This window comes from Sceloporus occidentalis, unplaced genomic scaffold, assembly GCF_023333645.1.
Source record: "Sceloporus occidentalis isolate IW3139 unplaced genomic scaffold, rSceOcc1.0.p SCAF_9, whole genome shotgun sequence".
Lineage (NCBI taxonomy): Eukaryota > Metazoa > Chordata > Lepidosauria > Squamata > Phrynosomatidae > Sceloporus > Sceloporus occidentalis.
The window spans coordinates 31,055,496-31,071,879 of record NW_028316989.1 but is presented as its reverse complement, the minus strand read 5'-3'; the positions used below and the strand labels follow the sequence as shown (position 1 = coordinate 31,071,879).

Sequence of the window (16,384 nt, the reverse complement as noted above, 5' to 3'; positions counted from 1 at the left end):
TGGTGCTGAACAAGCCAGATGTTGTCCACATCAGAACCGGAGCCATGGCTCATCCAGTCTCCCCACTGAGAGGATGGGGTATGAGGGAAGGCTGGTTTATTTTTCTCATGCAGACAGGCCTTAGTTAAGTGTGTTTAGTTAAGTAACTTCTCTCCCAGCCAGACTCTCACTGATCTGATGGAAGCATCATCCATTCGTGCTCAAATCATGCTTGCTTTGCACTACAGGTCCCAGAATCCCTTGGCCAGCAGAGATTCTGGCACTTGCAATCACCAGAAAGTTTGTTTTTTCCCTTATTCAAGCTCTGGCTTCAATTGGGTGGTCAGTGAGCTATAAATTGGATTGATGAACTCCATTTCAGTCCAGTGAGGGAAGGGGCACACTTTTTAAAAGCTTTTTTGTTGTTGTTGTTGCTTCTACTGTCCTGTACTGTTTCTTACATTTTTTAAAAATGTATTTATTTTACTCAAAAGCTGGTCACTGACTGGAACAGTAAAGAAGAAGATTAATGTATTGATCTTGATCACCTTCAACGTAGGTCAGAGTCCTGTAGGCCATCCTCCCGGTTTATCTTCGCAGAAAACCGACAAGGGGATGGAGGCAACTTTGACAGGCCTGGCACTCACTTTTATTATGTCCTAGGATTCTCCAGGGGCTGCATAGACTATTGCAAAATAAAATTAAAACCACAAGTGACCAGACATCTACTGCAGGTTCTCAAAAATAGGCATTTGGGGATCTTAAACAATATTTGGTGGTGGGGTGGGGGTTTGCAAGCTATTCAAAAGGTAAATTGTTGCACTTGGAAGCTTCCAAGAGCAGTAATTCATCAATTTTATTTGGGCCTGCAAAAGATTGGTCTGGGGATTCTGGAAGGCCATGCAAATATCCTTGTTGGGTGACATGTGGCCACAGGGCCATGGTTTGTCCACCCCTGCCTCACAAAGTAGTCTGGATCAACAGAAATCATGGGCTATGTTATATTGCTTGAGGCTAGATTGTTGGTATTGCCTTTCATCCTCTGCAATAACAAGTCTCCCACAACTTACTGTTTGCTGTTGCAGCCCTCCAATGCCATTATGCAGCCTGTGAAGAGTAGAGTCTGGGGATCAGAGATGCATCAGATTATGTCCTCATAGTCAGACACAGAAAGACTGTACTATCCATCATTGCTGCTGATGGATTGCACTGAATGATGTAAACATTTTGCATCTGGCTATGGGAACATAGCCAGACACTTCTCCAATCTTCCTCTAATGCACCACCAGCCACAGAATGGTCATAAGAGAGGTCTGCAGTAGTGCACCATTAAGTCTGGGGGAGATGTGTATGGGGAGCTGGACACCTATAGTAAGCTATACACCATCACAGCCATTGTGTGTCAAGCTAATCACTAAGCCAGAAAGTAGACCAGACAACTTCCCCCTTTTGTTTGACAAACATATTCACAAGTGTGAAAATTCAAGTTCTGCTTGATCAAAATACTTTGTCTGAATATTCTAAAGGCAACAGATCCTGTGTGTTCTTGGAAGCTAAGCAGGGTCCACCTTGGCTAGTACTTGGATGAGAGACTGGCAATGAATATCAGGTGCTGTAGGCTATATTTCAGAGGAAGGGATTGGGGAAACCACTTCTGAGTATTCATTGCCTATGAAAACCCTAAGAAATTCATGGGTTCACTATAAATTGACAGTGACTTGATGACACATGTACACAATTGTTTGTTTGTTTAGAAATCCTGTACCAGATATAAGGTACCCACATTGTAGATATAATTTACATGTATTGTTATACTGTTATACTTTTATATTGTTATATGTATTGTTGTATTGTGCTGTGCAATGACCTTTGGTCAAAAGCAATAAAATCTGACACATGTACACACAGATGGTTAGCCCTGATTCGAGTACTCTTATGTACCTTGGCCCCATATGCAATGAGCACTAATGTGCTTTGGGACACTCTCTGACATACCTGAGGACACTGGCTAGGAAGTGTCAGAAGCACAACAGGAGTGCCCAATGCACATCAAAACTGTCTCATGTGCATTGCCAATCTACCCCTCCCAAATTCCCCATTTTACTAGCAGTGGAAATAGATGAAGGTTCAGAGTCTTGTCGATTTTGGAAAATGGCTGCCAGGCTCATATTCCTTCCCTGACATAAGTCTGGGAGTTGTCTCTCTCATTGATTTCTCCCTCTTTCTCATTGCAGATAGCCAGGAGAAAGGGAAAAAATGAAGTTACTGGTGGATGCAATGCTTTCTCCACCTGACAACTTATATTGTTCAATCTCCAGGAAAGTGCTGACCTATTCAATGACTGGCAATCCCTGGACAGTCATGTGTCTATAAATAAGCCCTCTTTTTCCTCCCTTGGCTGTGAGGAGAGAGTTTTTGATTTGTCTTTACTATACATTTCTTTCTCTACTTTAATGGTTCCTGATCTGACACCTTTCCAAGGCACGTGAGCCAGGGAGCTACATCAAATGAGAAACAGTTTAAACTTTCCCCTCTTCTGTTTTCTGCTCAGTTGGCACCAGAGTCACAGAAAGTGCAATAGGACAGGGTGGGTGATGTATATAGAGCATAACAGGGGCAGAGACAGGAGGACTTGAACATTCAACATTTATGAAGGAGACAATCAATGCAACATCCTCCTGGGCCCTACAGATTCCACCCAAACAATCCTAACATTGTGAAGTCAAAAGCTTTCATGGCCGGCATCCATAGTTTCTTGTGGGTTTTCAGGCTCCGTGGCCATGTTCTAGAAGAGTTTATTCCTGATGTTTCACCAGCATCTGTGGCTGGCATCTTCAGAGAATGCTGGCATGGAAGAGAGTTGGGTGTATGCGTGTGTGTACACACACACACACACACACACACACACACACACTGTGTTGCCCTGGGAAGGGGGGAGTGATTTCCATCTTAATCTGTGTATTGTTCTGTTGTTGTTGGTAAGGCCTCAGGGTGGGAGAAGGAAAGAAGAAACCCTTAAAGGAGGGAATAACTCCTCCTTACCCGGGATCACCCCACTCACTTCCACATCAGCATTCTCTGAAGATGCCAGCCACAGATGTTGGTGAAACCTCAGGAATAAACTCTTCTAGAACAAGGCCACAGAGTCTGAAAAATCCACAAGAAATCTTAACATTCCAGCTGTTGGTAGAATTAGAGCGCAAAAAGCAATGAATGCTGGGTTAGTCCTGTGATTTATTACCCAAAGCACTACTATAGATCCTTGGCAAAACTATTCCCTGTGCCTGGAAACCAGAGCTGACACTCAAAAACTATATCCCTTTCCCCCCTCCATTCTGGTGTTTTCTTTATATGGAATATTTGGGGGGAAATGTCTCCATTTTGGAGATATGATTGCTTTTGGTATTGTTGTGTGCCTTCAAGTCCTTTTCCACTTATGGTGACCGTAAGGTGAACCTATCATGGGTTCTTCTTGGCAAGATTGGTTCAGAAGGGGTTTGCCTTTGCCTGCCTCTAAGGCTGAGAGATTGTAAGGGGTTTCATGGCCAAGCTGGGAATCAAACATTAGTCTCCAGAATCATAGTCAGTGGTCAAACAACTATGCCATTCTGTCTCTCTGAGATTTTATCTATGGTATCTATGGCGGGATACAGACTGACCAAAAGGGGCGGTCTCCCGCCACCCTGGTTTGCTGCACGAGGGAGCCGCAGTGGACAAACTGCACGGCTCCCTAGCACAGCAAAAAGAACCTGCAAAAGGCGAGTTCTTTCTCCGGCGCGGATGTGACACCACAGTGTGCCAATGGTGCACTAGCAGCATCACAATGATGCTGGGACGTGCGGCCACTAGGTGTCCATCACATCAAAATGGCGGCGTCCATATGTACAGGGCGCTGCCATTTTGACGCCCTCGCCATGTGTGAGGGGCAAGTCGCATCTGGAAGCGCCTCCCCTCGCACGTAACAACGGTGCCTGTACAGCACCTATATATACAAAAGGATCTTGTAGCAACTTACAACGATATCACACTACTACATTGTTATAGTACTATTATCCCACTTTAACTGCAATGACTGCCTCCTGTGGGATCTTGGGATTTGCAGTTTAGGGAGGAGCATCTGGAATTCTCAGCCAGAGAATTCTTAGGCATCAACTAAACTACAAAGCCCAGAATTCCACAGGAGGCAGCCACAGCAGTTGAAGCAGAATGTGTAGTGTGACATTATCCTGTGTGAAAGAAATTGTAACTTAAGCTTTTGTAGACGTGGCCTACTTCCTAAGATGCAGGCAGTGGACTGGTACTCAGGAACATTGAATTTGCTGCCTCATCGCCATACCCACAAGTTTTGCATTTCTATGGTTATTTGTACAATCTGACTATATGGTCCTTTCTGGGCAACAGTTCACTCCATGCAGCTGAGAAAACAGACCAAGTCTACGAAAGCTTATGCTACAACATCTTTCTTTCAGTCAGTCTCAGTGGTGCTACAAGGTCCCTTTGCATAGTGATATTCCAGACTAACATGGCTATGCCTCCGAATTCTACCCTCCTGGTGTAAATCTATGCTCACAAAATTACACAGTGGTTATGATGTACCACTCTTCTCCTGACTCTCGACATTGTGCAGCTGACTGTGCACCTGCCAATGTGTGTCTGCTTATTGTCCCATTGCGCATTAGGTGCTGAGAATTTGTCTGGGTTCTTTGGGACCACCTCCTACATCCATCCAAACCTTATTCCATATACTTCCAAATTTATCTGACTACACAGCACACCGCCAAGTAAACAGCAGAACATCAAGGAAGGGATCTGCAATCTCTCATAAGCTTTGGGCAATCGCACATTTCACTTCTTTTTTTAGAAAAGGAAGACATATATCAAACCAACAAACATCCAGCTTGCTGCATTATTTCCATGAAGCCATCCAAGTTTCTCTTGTCCCTTTGAATGAGATTGTGGTACCACTAAGATAAGCAATTCCCATATATGTATATATATATATATGTCTTACAGTGGATAGAGAACTAGGATATTGGCTTTCCTTTCACCACAGGATAAGATTGCAAATGTCCTTTGGAACAAGATTTGGTGCAGGCCATTTCCCATTGGGTGAGCTAATGACAGTTCTTCCCCTTCATCTAAAGTAGCCCCAGAGATCACAGAACCTTTTGCTGACACAAAGCAGATTTGAAACATTCTGGTGTGGCTTCATCCTCCCAACCTGCTTGCAGTAGATGGGCTGCTCGAATAATTTTTCCCCCCTATTAAGGAACCAAATTTTGTTCTGCATTGAAAGATCCCTTTGTTCCCTCCGGAGGGCTGTCATGCTGGGAAATTGCTTAAGCCCAGTCAGCTCTGATGTTTGCCGTCTCACGCACCGCCTGCATCAAACTGACAGTTCGCAGATTTTAGTCTGGGATTTGGTATGTACAGTACAAGCTGCAACCTGCTCCTGTCTCTTTTGACTGTCCTGGAGAGGAGAGACAGGAGGAAAGCGGGAGAAAGAACGAGAAGGAGGGAGAGGGAGAAACACATGCTGGGGGGGGGGGGGGAAAGCTGGGGATGGGAAGAAGGGCAGTGCTCAACTATCGTGGAGTCGCACAGCATGCGAATCAAGCTTAGACTTGGGAAGGTTGGTGGTCTCCATCTTCACAACCTCCCACATCAAGGTGTAATGTAACTCCAAGCAGAAACCAAATGGACAGAGGCAAGAGATATGCAAAACTCTTCACAGCGTGGATTTGTTGTGGAATCTTCACAGCATGGGATTTGTTGTTGTTATTTTATTGCATTTTGATTCTTATTATGTAAAGCGCTGTGTAAATTTTACAGCGCTCTATAAATAAATGATGATGATGATAGTAATAGTAATAATAATAATTTAAATAATAATAATAATTTAAAAAGGCATTGGTTTTGAGACTCTGAAATCACCTCTACACCTATCTCAACAGGGAGACATTATGGATGAAAAAAACAACCCTAACTCATGGTTAGAATCTATTCCACTGTCAGAAATCAAATCTTTCTTCATATTTATCCAGATCCCTCTCCCTCTTTTTTTCCAACTTCACCTGTTGGTCCATTGGCTGGAAAAATGGGGATCAAATTTGTTCCACCAGTTACGTGACATAGCCAAGATCTAACAGTCAAGATCCTACACATTTTTAGTTGCTATACTTTCCATCTTTGCACAATTGATTGTGCAAGGGGCACTTCAGCTATGAGTTCCGCCATTGTGAAATGGTTAAATAGCTCCCCATCCACCTAGGGTCCATGTACGCTGTAGAAATAATGCTGTTTGACACCACTTTAACTGCCCTGGCTTCATCCTACAGAACCCTGGGATTTGTAGCTCTGTGATGCACCCACATTCTTTTGCAGAGAAGCCTAAAGACATTGTAAAATTGCAGATCCCAGGATTCCATAGGATGGAGGTATAGCACCAAAAGTGGTGTCAAACTACATCATTTTTATAGTGTAGATGCACTCCAACTCAAAAGTGTGAGAGAAGATCTAAATGGGCTTGTGGTCCCACTGGCTACATTAAGGACAACACTGACACAAACTTCAAGAAAGCACAATCATTTGCACAAGTATTTTTCGTACAAGCCTAAGAGACCCGACAGGAGGCAAGACGAAAGCTGAATGGCACTATCATACCACCATTTAATTGCCCCTTTAATATATACCACCGTGGTTTCTCATAAAAGTAACCAAGCTTCAGTCTGAACATTCATCAGAAAAAACAAGCAAGCATCTCCTGACTCCATAATAATATTAATATGGCAAGTTTTCCTTGGACTTCTGCAGATTGAATGAAAGTGTTGTCAATTTATGTTGCAAACAAGAAAGGGATGGGGAGGTAGAATATGGAGTATTATCAGAAAGTATCTCACACCACTCTTTTAATGCCCTCTTATTTTGTCACACACATCCCTGCAAATAAATAAGTAGAGAAACAAAAGCAATGCTTTAAAGTTGCTTTGTGCCCATTGCAAGGTTTTCCATCCACTTTCAGGCGAGGTTATAGTATCTGTGAACATTTGGAAATCCCATCTTTACTCTGAATCTAGGCTGAGATTCATGTTGCTGTCCAGATGTTGTCGAATTTCAAAACCCAAAACTTCAGCAATCCACTAGATATTTAAACCCAGCCAACGATATGCAGCATTAGACAGGAGAATGCAAGACTACTGAAGTCTCCAACTTCAAACTATCAGGGTTGGTGCATGCATGATATTTCCCCTAGATATTGTAAGCAACTTCAACACAGAGAGATAGAGAGGGGATCATTGTAGCCATTTCATATCCAGAGAGCTCTTCCACAGGAAGAAAATGTGAAGGCTTTCCAAAGCATGACCCCTCTCTTCAGTCTTCCTGCACACATACTTAAGTGGTACAACACAGAATTCAAGCAAGTCTTCAAAATACATCTTTTGTGTCTCAAAGTTTTAGAAAGAAACTACAGAGAATAGCATAAACCAGAGCCAGAGAACGTTTGGTCCTCCAGCTACTTCATTTCCCACCGTTCCTTATCATCAGCCATGCTTTCTGGGGCATCTGGGAACTGAAGTCCCAAACACCTGGAAGTGCAAGGTTTTCCATTGCACTTTTGCTCTAAACAAAACCTCATGCCACCTTGGAGAGATATAATGTCCTTGCTTTTTCATGAAAGTGTAGACAAGCCCATACTGTGAATGAAACACATTCGGTGTCACTTTCCATGTTTAATTTATAGCACAGTAGCATACCCTCCAAGGCCTCATTCCCACTTTCAGATAAATCAGTGTGTGACTGGAATTAATGGATCGATTTAACATCAGTTCGTTGTTTACTCTGCAATTGTCCCGATCACATTTTCTGTCATTTTCTGGCATCAAAATAACCCACTTATGGTTCCCATTCATGAATGAATCGATTCAAAATGATTCGGTTCCAGCTGACTGAAGAGGGAAATTTGAATAGATTTCGATCCGCTTGTGATTCATATTTGTGCGGAATTGATTTGTCAAAAAAGAAGCTGAAAAAATCCAGTGTCAAAAATACGTGGGTTAAATGGGTCTGGAGCCTCCCTCTTAGAATCAGCAATTCGGATTAAGTGGGAACCAGGGTTGTTTGAACCGGTGTAAACTGATTTGCGATCTGATTTAAAAGGTGGTGGGAATGAGGCTCAAGCGTCCTGGTTTTGCAGGGACAGTCCCAATTAATCCTCTGCTGTCCCACTTTCTCAGTTGCTGTTAAAATGTCCTGGTTTCTCCTCTTCTCCCTTGCCCCCATTATCCTTGGCTTACTTCGCTTCCTGCAAACTCCTTGCTTGATACAATAGGCACATTCATTTTCCTTCTTCTTCCATGCTTTACTAAACTCAGTGCATGAACTCCAGGGTGTGCTTTTTTTGCTTGAAATAGCAGTTCTGTGTGTCCTTCCTTATTAAGAATTTTGCCCTCTTGATGTTATTCAGCCACATGTCCCAGTTTCCATCTATGAAATATTAGAGGGTATGCAGTGCTGCCAGTGAAAGAAGGCTCACTTACCCGAATAAGATGGTGTTGGGATGTTGGCGGATTGGTTGCTGGAGGCGCCGTGGGTGTTATCCTCTCCTTTCTTTTCCAGTCATGCACTGAAAAGAAAATAATATCACATTCAGAACTTCCTATATCTTTTCAAGGGGCAACAGATGTGTTAGTTGGGCTCCATCCACACTGCAGAAATAATCCAGGTTGGCATCACTACATAGATTGTGTGTGTGTGTGTGTGTGTGTGTGTATCTCAGGAATACAGCTTTTCCTAGACATCTTATTTTCAGTGCAGAAAATGCTGCACAAAACAACCTTCTGTGAATTTTGAGCAGAATAAATCCTGAATTTTATATCATCTCTGAAAACTGCTTAGTATTTGAAAACTTTTTTACAATGGGAACAAAACTGTTAAAATTACTTGTCGCTTCCTAAGACAGGAAATGTATTGAAAAATGACATCCCTATTTGGTTGTAGACCATCTATTGTAACGTTTGCCACCAACAAGGCTTATCTTACAGCCGTGACACGTGTCCGGTTTTGCTACCAATCAAAATTTTACCGAAAGCCCAGAACTGCAGCCGTTTGAGAAGATCAGAATGGTTGTGTACATTGCATTGTAAGCAGAAGGCCCTAGAAGCAATCCCAATTAAAAGAATCAGAGTAACTTCCAGTGATGAGACAGATCTCTGCCCCAAACCCTCAGAGAGAGCCCTTGCCAAAGCAGAGCACAGAAGCCTAATGGACAGCATATGATTTGGGATAATACAGCTCCTTATGCATGTTAACAAGATGGCTTTGTCTGCAATTTTTTAATAAATCAATGACATAGATGCACAACCATTCAAATAGGCAAACATAGGGATTTAAATACTTCTTGCATGAAAGAACAACAAACTCACATAATTCTTTTCCATTCCTTGTGAGATGTTACGGTATTTTTTGAGAGAGTTCTCACATTTGCAAGAATGGTTGTTGCCCAAACAGTGTGGTTCTTGCACAGTTTCCAGACCTTTTAACATCTTGGGCTGCATCTGCTCTGAAGAAATAATCCAATTTGACACCACTTTCAATGCCCTGGCTCAGGGCTATGGAATTCTGGGAATGGTAGCCTGTTGTGGCACCAGAGCTCTCTGAGAGAAAAGGCTAAATGTCTCACCAAACTAAAATGTCCAGAATTGCAGTCTCAAACTGGATTATTTCTGCAGTGTGAATGCATCCCTGGTCACTCTTCTTTGGTCATGTTCTAGTTTGCCAGTGCCTTTAAACTGTAATGCCCAACCTGGGTCCAAAACACACTGTAGAAATAATACGGTCTGAGACCACTTTAAAAGCCCTGGTTCAGTTCTAGCGAATCCTGGAAATTATAGTTTATAGTGGCACTGGAGCTCTTTGACAGATAAGGCCAAATGTCTCACAAAACTACAGTTCCCAGAATTCCCTAGCATTGAGCCAGGGCAGGTAGTGGTCTCAAACTGGATTATTTCTGCAGTGTGTTTTAGACCCTAGATACACATATTCTTCAGCTTTCCTGATTTGGGCAAACATGGTCCCAGTTAAATTCATTGTTATCTGACTTTTTCAGATGCTTTTAAAATCTTCCAGCTTCTGTCCCTTCCTCCTGCTTTCTTCCCTCCTCCTGGTTTACTTCCATTGCTACAAACTGAGTCCAAAACTCAAGAATAGTTAACCCTCCATTAACTCAGCAAGGAGGAGAACAGTAAAGAGGAGGAATTTTACCCTTCCCAGGAGGATCAGGCAAAAGCAAACTGCTGCAGCCGATCCTTGTTTTTTCTGTCCTTCCTCATCACTTTTTGCTGATTTTGCTGGGTTTTCATCTACGAACTGTTGGAGAATATGGAAATAGTATTCCATATCAGCTTTGATCAAAGCAGAACAGAGTGATACTATGAGTCGCCTGGATCTGGATGCTAGTTAAAATTTGGACCTGTGTAATAGCTGCTGCCTTGTGGACTTCAAAAAATCATAAGCATTGGATGGTTTGCGGGTGCCTTTCCCCATCAGTCGCCCAGTCCTTCTGTGCTTCTGTATGTGCTTTGCTTCACAAAGCAGAAAAGAAGTAATACTTTTTTCACAGAGACTTTTTTCTTTTTTGTTGCACAAGTTATAAGAACCCACACAACCACACAGACACACAAGCGTCTCTTGTTCTCGCTGCAGCCAAGGAACCCTTGTGGAGGCTGGCAATTTCTTGGCAGGCTGGCATGTTGCGACAGCCTTTCTCATTGAGAACAAGACATTTTGCAAAGATGCTTCCCATCCTTATATGGAAACATTTATTTCCAGAAACTGGGCAGGCTCAGCTCAGATCTGATTTTGCATTTATTAGAGAGAAAGACCCTATCCTAGTTGTGCAACTCATGGTTTACCTGCAGAAACATCATTCCCTGGCGTTTTTTTAGATCGCATGGAAAAAGAACCGTCTCAGAAACTCTCGAAAGCTACTACAATTTAGCATGAAATGTATGTGAAAAGGATGAAACTAGATGGACCACTGTCTAACTTGGCATCTTTCTATAGCAAATAGAATCGTAGAACTGGAAGATCCCCCAAGGGCCATCTATCCAAACCCTTTCTAGAACAAATATCTAACGTTATCATGCCCCTGAAAGTTGGCTATCTGGCATCTGTTTTTATATATATAAAAATGAAGGAAAATCTAACACCTTCTAAATTGGCTTATTCCACTGTTAATGTTCTCCCTAATGTTTAGCTGGAATCTCCATCCTTATGATTTGAATCCATCGGTTTGGGTTGCAGTTTCTGGAGCACTGGAAAACAAGTTCACTTTCTCTTCCAGCCAACAGCCTTTTATATATTTAAAAATTGATATCATATCATCTTTCGATCTTCTCCAGGCTAAGGATGTCCATTTTCTTTGACTGTTGATCACAGGGAGAGGTTTCTAGATCTTTGACCATCTTGGTCATCCTCCTCTAGACATGTTTTCACTTGTCAATGTCCTTGTTCAACAGTGATACCCAAAGTTGGACACAGCATCCCAGGTGAGATCTGATCAAGGGAGAACAGAGTGATATTAGATAAAATCTATTAACTGAAACCAAATCAGGCTTAATCTTTCCAACACCAAGTAAAACAACCTGATTTGGCTTCAGTTGATAGACTGAGGCTGCATCTACGCTGCAGAGTTAGTGCAGTTTGACACCACTTTAACTCCCATTGCTCAATGCTATAGGATTCTGGGGATTGGTAGTTCTGTGAGCTCTGCAGCCTTCTCCACAACACACTACAAATCCCAGGGTACCCTAGCATTGAGCCATGGCAGTTAAAGTGTTGTCAAATGGCATTCTTTCCTTCCTAAGGACACTAGAATGGCCCCCTCCATTGATCTGGAAGGCAAATACATGTATATTCCAACAGACTTTTAGAAAAGAATAAAAGGGCTTTTAAGAGGGTACCGTATTGTTTTAAATTGTACTTTATAAAAACTGTTTTTCTTCCTTTTAAAATATGCTTCAGATTGTTTTTATGTTGTTAAGAGGTGAATTGTATTTGACCATTGACCATGAATTTGTTTTTAACTAGAATGGACTCAGCATTAAGATATCTTGAATCCTGATTTTGAAGAAAAAGCAGGGCATAAATGATGATGGTGATGGTAATGATGATGATGATGATGGTGATGATGATAGTATTGGTCTCAACTACCTAGGGATTCTTGAACAAGAAACACTATGCATAGTAAGAAGTGCTTCTTATCATATCAGGATGTTTGCTGCTAGATTTATAATGTGACGCAAGAATAGGCGAAACACAGAAGAGGCAAAATCCTGATGACTTTGCTTTAATCCCTGCAGAATCTTGGCAAGCACAACAGAGAGCCAACAGTTCAACTTTATTAAACCAACATAAACCAAAGCCTTTATACAATCATACATAGATTAAAGATGTGTGCTAAGGAGAGAGGAGGAGAAGGAATAAAAATGGAATTGGAGACACAGCTTGAGAAGAATCTTCTTGGCAACCGGAGGATATGCCAACTCCAATCCCCAGACAGATGGCACCAGCTTGGAGACTTTGTACCCAGGTGACAAAAAGTTCCAGACCTAGCAACCAACCAATGTTTCCATTGGCTTATCTCAGTTTCTGTCTAGAGGTCTAAGTTTTTAGAACAGGACTGAAAGAAGGAACACAGACTACCAGACAAATCCCATTAAACACTGAATCCCATGGGAATAACTGGCAGAAATGTTTCTGAGAGAAGGATGTCTAGACTCAGAAATACATGCCTCAAAGGCTCATGATTCTTACTTCAAATACAAGGAAAGATTTCTAAACAGGGATCCTGCATGTGGAACTGTTACACTTAGACTAGGCTATGCACCATCCCAGCCATTCTGTGTCAAGCTATAATGGCTGACCACTGCATTTCTCTGCATTTCTCTGAAGATGCCAGCCACAGATGCTGGTGAAACGTCAGGAATAAATTTTCCAGAACATGGCCACGTAGCCCGAAAAACTCACAAAAAGTATGGATGCCAGCCATGAAAGCCTTCGACTTCACAAAATTCATTTCTCTGACTGCATGGTAACTGTGTAACCTCAACCTGACAAGTGGAACCCTAAATTAAAAGCACATACAGTTTCCTTATGAGAAGCAAGCTGAAAGAATTGGAAGTGTCCATTCTGATTTGCTCTTCCTTAGTAATCCACTTTCCAAGTCTCATAAGGTGGTTAAAAGGTGTTAAGGAGTAACTAGGATTAGTAAGTCTATACCGAGCTCAGCCCTTCTTCAAGGGATAAGCCTGTTCATGCCCATACATGCTGCAGATGGTGAGGACAGATTAAGGGACAGCTGATCTGGTGAGCCCTTGTCTTTCCAGAAGACCTCTCTATCCATCACAGCCCTATGTGTCATTTCTTTTATTTTGTATATCTCTATCGCACTTCTCTGTTCCCTAGAGCCAGAAGTGGCTAAGAAAAGAAGCATATTATAACAAAAATGCAGTAGCACTGCCTTCAGACAGCTAAGTGATGCTGTGGGGGAGGAACCTGTTCCCCCTTTGCCAAATTCTAGAATTGGATCTCCAGTGGAGCACAGAAAGGAATCTGTTCCTATGTACAATGCTAGACTAGCTCAATACTGACTGCTTCAGCTGAGATCCTACACTGGGATTGTATGCCATCAATCTCTGCACGAGGCATTATGCATTGGTTGTACTATGCAAGTCTTGTGCACCCAAATGCACAATCAAATGGACAACTGTATGTGTACCTGTAGGAATGAATATCTGCATGCACAATGGCAACGCTTGCAATTCCACAACCTTGATCTCATTGCAGGCATTCCACATTGGACAAAAAGGTCCAACTGCTTCTGTAGGGGAACTAACGTAAGTGTAAATCACAAGCAGATTCCAGTCTGGGGCAATTCAACATCCTATCAGTATAGCATAAATATGCAGAGATGCTCTATGGCTGCACTATGCAACCTCCATAAGAATAACAGTTATTGAGCAAAATAGGTACGTTCTACATCTGAGCTACATTTCTTCCTCTAACAGTCAGCTTTCCCTTACAAACCAAAAACTGATTACTTAGGGATTGATCACTGGTGGCTTCCATGCCAGTGGGTTTCTCAATCCACTTCAGGTTTTGTTCAAGTTGCTTAACTCCAAAATACGGCCAGCACCATGGATACCTGCTGACTCTTGAAAGCCTGTTATAATTCCTATTGAAACCCACATATTTTCATCTTTCTTTTCCTTCACACCATCATTTTGCTCTCTTTCTTACTGCAGGCAAGAGTGTTGGTTTACAAAATCTCCATAAACACAGTACAGGAGGAAGAGTGTGGTGCAGTTTTCAAAAAGGCCTGCAGCTATATATGGATGTTTCTTCTTTTATAGATAGACGCCAAGACCATAGATATAAATGGCATCATGGTTGTCAGGAAGCTACAAAGTATTATTTTTGCAGCAGTGATAATGTTGTATTTATATATTTTTTGAAATGTTATTGTAGTTTCTCATAATCACACTGTTTTGGCATTTCAGTAATAGGGTTATAATATTTGGTTATAAAAGCATTCAGTGTTTCAGCGAGTGTTACCTTATTGCTATTCACATTGCAGTGATTTAGTTTAGGGCAGCTCAGTGTAAGTTTGTGCTTAAGAGAGTCGGTACAGCAAATCTCGCGAGAACTGACCTACCGATACTCAAGTCAAAGAAGATGTCAAGAAGATGACCTTGTTGTGGACACGCAACTCCTAGAGGCCTGTGAGATGCCTGCTGTTGATCACACCTCATTCACAAATGATATATTTTGGAGACAGAGAGATCCGATCTGCCATCACTGCCATCCGCACCACCCCCAGACTTGGGTAACCATTCCAAAATGATGAATCATATTGCCACACCTGCTTTGTCATTTGCCTTTGTTGCAAAGTGGCCATGTGTATATAACATGCTGGCTCCTCTGCTTCCCTCTTTTTGGGCAGTGGAATAATCCCTTTAGTTCAGTTCAGTTCATCTTTATTAAGGTCATAGACCAGCAGATGTAAAAAAAGGATACAGAATAAAAGAAGGTAATGGTAAAAACCAGGTAAAAACCGGGTAACAACACAGGTTGAAAACAGTATTTAAAATATCCTTTTAAAATCCAGTATGGCAAGGCTAATACTAGCCTCCTGCAGAGGTCATTGCCTGATTGATTTTAACCACAGCGGCGCAGAATTCTCTTTAGTTCTCAAGAATCTTCTCCCACTTAGGTGGCATCATTAAGTCACCTCTTCACCTTCTTATTCGATAAACTAAAAAGATGGAGATGAATTCTCTTTCCTGCAGCCGGGCGCGTTCCCTGGACCTCCCATCGTTCTCTAGGGAGCAATTCCCATTTGAAACTCGCAGCATGTTTCAGCATTCATTAATGAACTAACTCTCACCTCCACAGACACAAAGCCAAAGGAAGAGGCGCACATGGCGATTGAAGCCACACAGCTTAAACTGAGCTACGTCTTATCTTGAGTGAAGCAGAAATCTGCCAGAGGCACCCTGTTTCTAGGATACCTCTACAGCCCCCTTGGTGTGCAAAAGGGGGCAGCTCAAGACTACCAGGAGCAGTGCAGTGCAGATGGGTCTTCTGACAGCTCACATCCTTGCCTTATATCTTTCACTGAGGAGAGAGAGAGAGCATAACTTGATGCTCACAAAGTTAAACAGGGGTTGGTGGTAATTTGCAAGGTTGCACAACTGAATGCAAAACTGAAGTTTCGCACACCTATTCAAATGGCTATCCATGCATAATATGCACCCCCCTGTAGTATGTGCATAACTCAATGTACAAAATGGGCTATGCATATGCACGATCATGAACAATGTAGATTTTTGTGGGTTTTTCGGACTATATGGTCATGTTCTAGAAGAGTTTATTCCTGAGGTTTTGCCAGCATCTGTGGCTGGCATCTTCAGAGAATGCTGGCATGGAAGAGAGTTGGATATATGTGTGTGTGCGTGTGTACTGTGTGACCATGGGTAGGGAAGAGTGGTTTCTGTGTTAATCTGTGTATTGTTCTGTTGTTGATGACACAGCCTCAAGGTGGGAAGATAGACTTCACATTAACAACCATAGGAATGGCAACATGTTCAAGAACCTTGAACTGAATATTGTTGTTCCACATTGGACAGAAAATGTCCAATCAATGTCAGGGAAGTTATTCATGCATAAGATGCCAAGAGAATTCCAGTCCATGGCTTCTCATCTTGTCTCCAGATTTTCACACATGAGCATGAACCAACTGTATCTCATAGTCCTCACCACAGTACAAAAATGTTGCCATTCTAGGCTTTTGTCTGAACCTGAAAGTTGTCTAAGAGTGGGACTTGTTTTGAGAAGATGTTTCACA

General features: G+C 42.2%; 1 protein-coding gene across 4 annotated transcripts in view; it reads right to left on the bottom strand.

The window, feature by feature from the left end:
- LOC149307169 (leucine-rich repeat and immunoglobulin-like domain-containing nogo receptor-interacting protein 1) overlaps nt 1-16,384 on the bottom strand; it is a 444,518-nt gene that overhangs the window by 174,598 nt on the left and 253,536 nt on the right. For all 4 annotated transcript variants that reach the window (XM_089538479.1, XM_089538477.1, XM_089538475.1 and 1 more), the window contains one exon: nt 8,517-8,602. Coding sequence is in view for 1 of the 4 variants with exons in the window: in XM_089538475.1 (XP_089394601.1) it covers nt 8,517-8,602 (86 nt within the window). In the remaining 3 variants the exon portion in view is untranslated. The remainder of the gene's footprint in view (nt 1-8,516; nt 8,603-16,384) is intronic.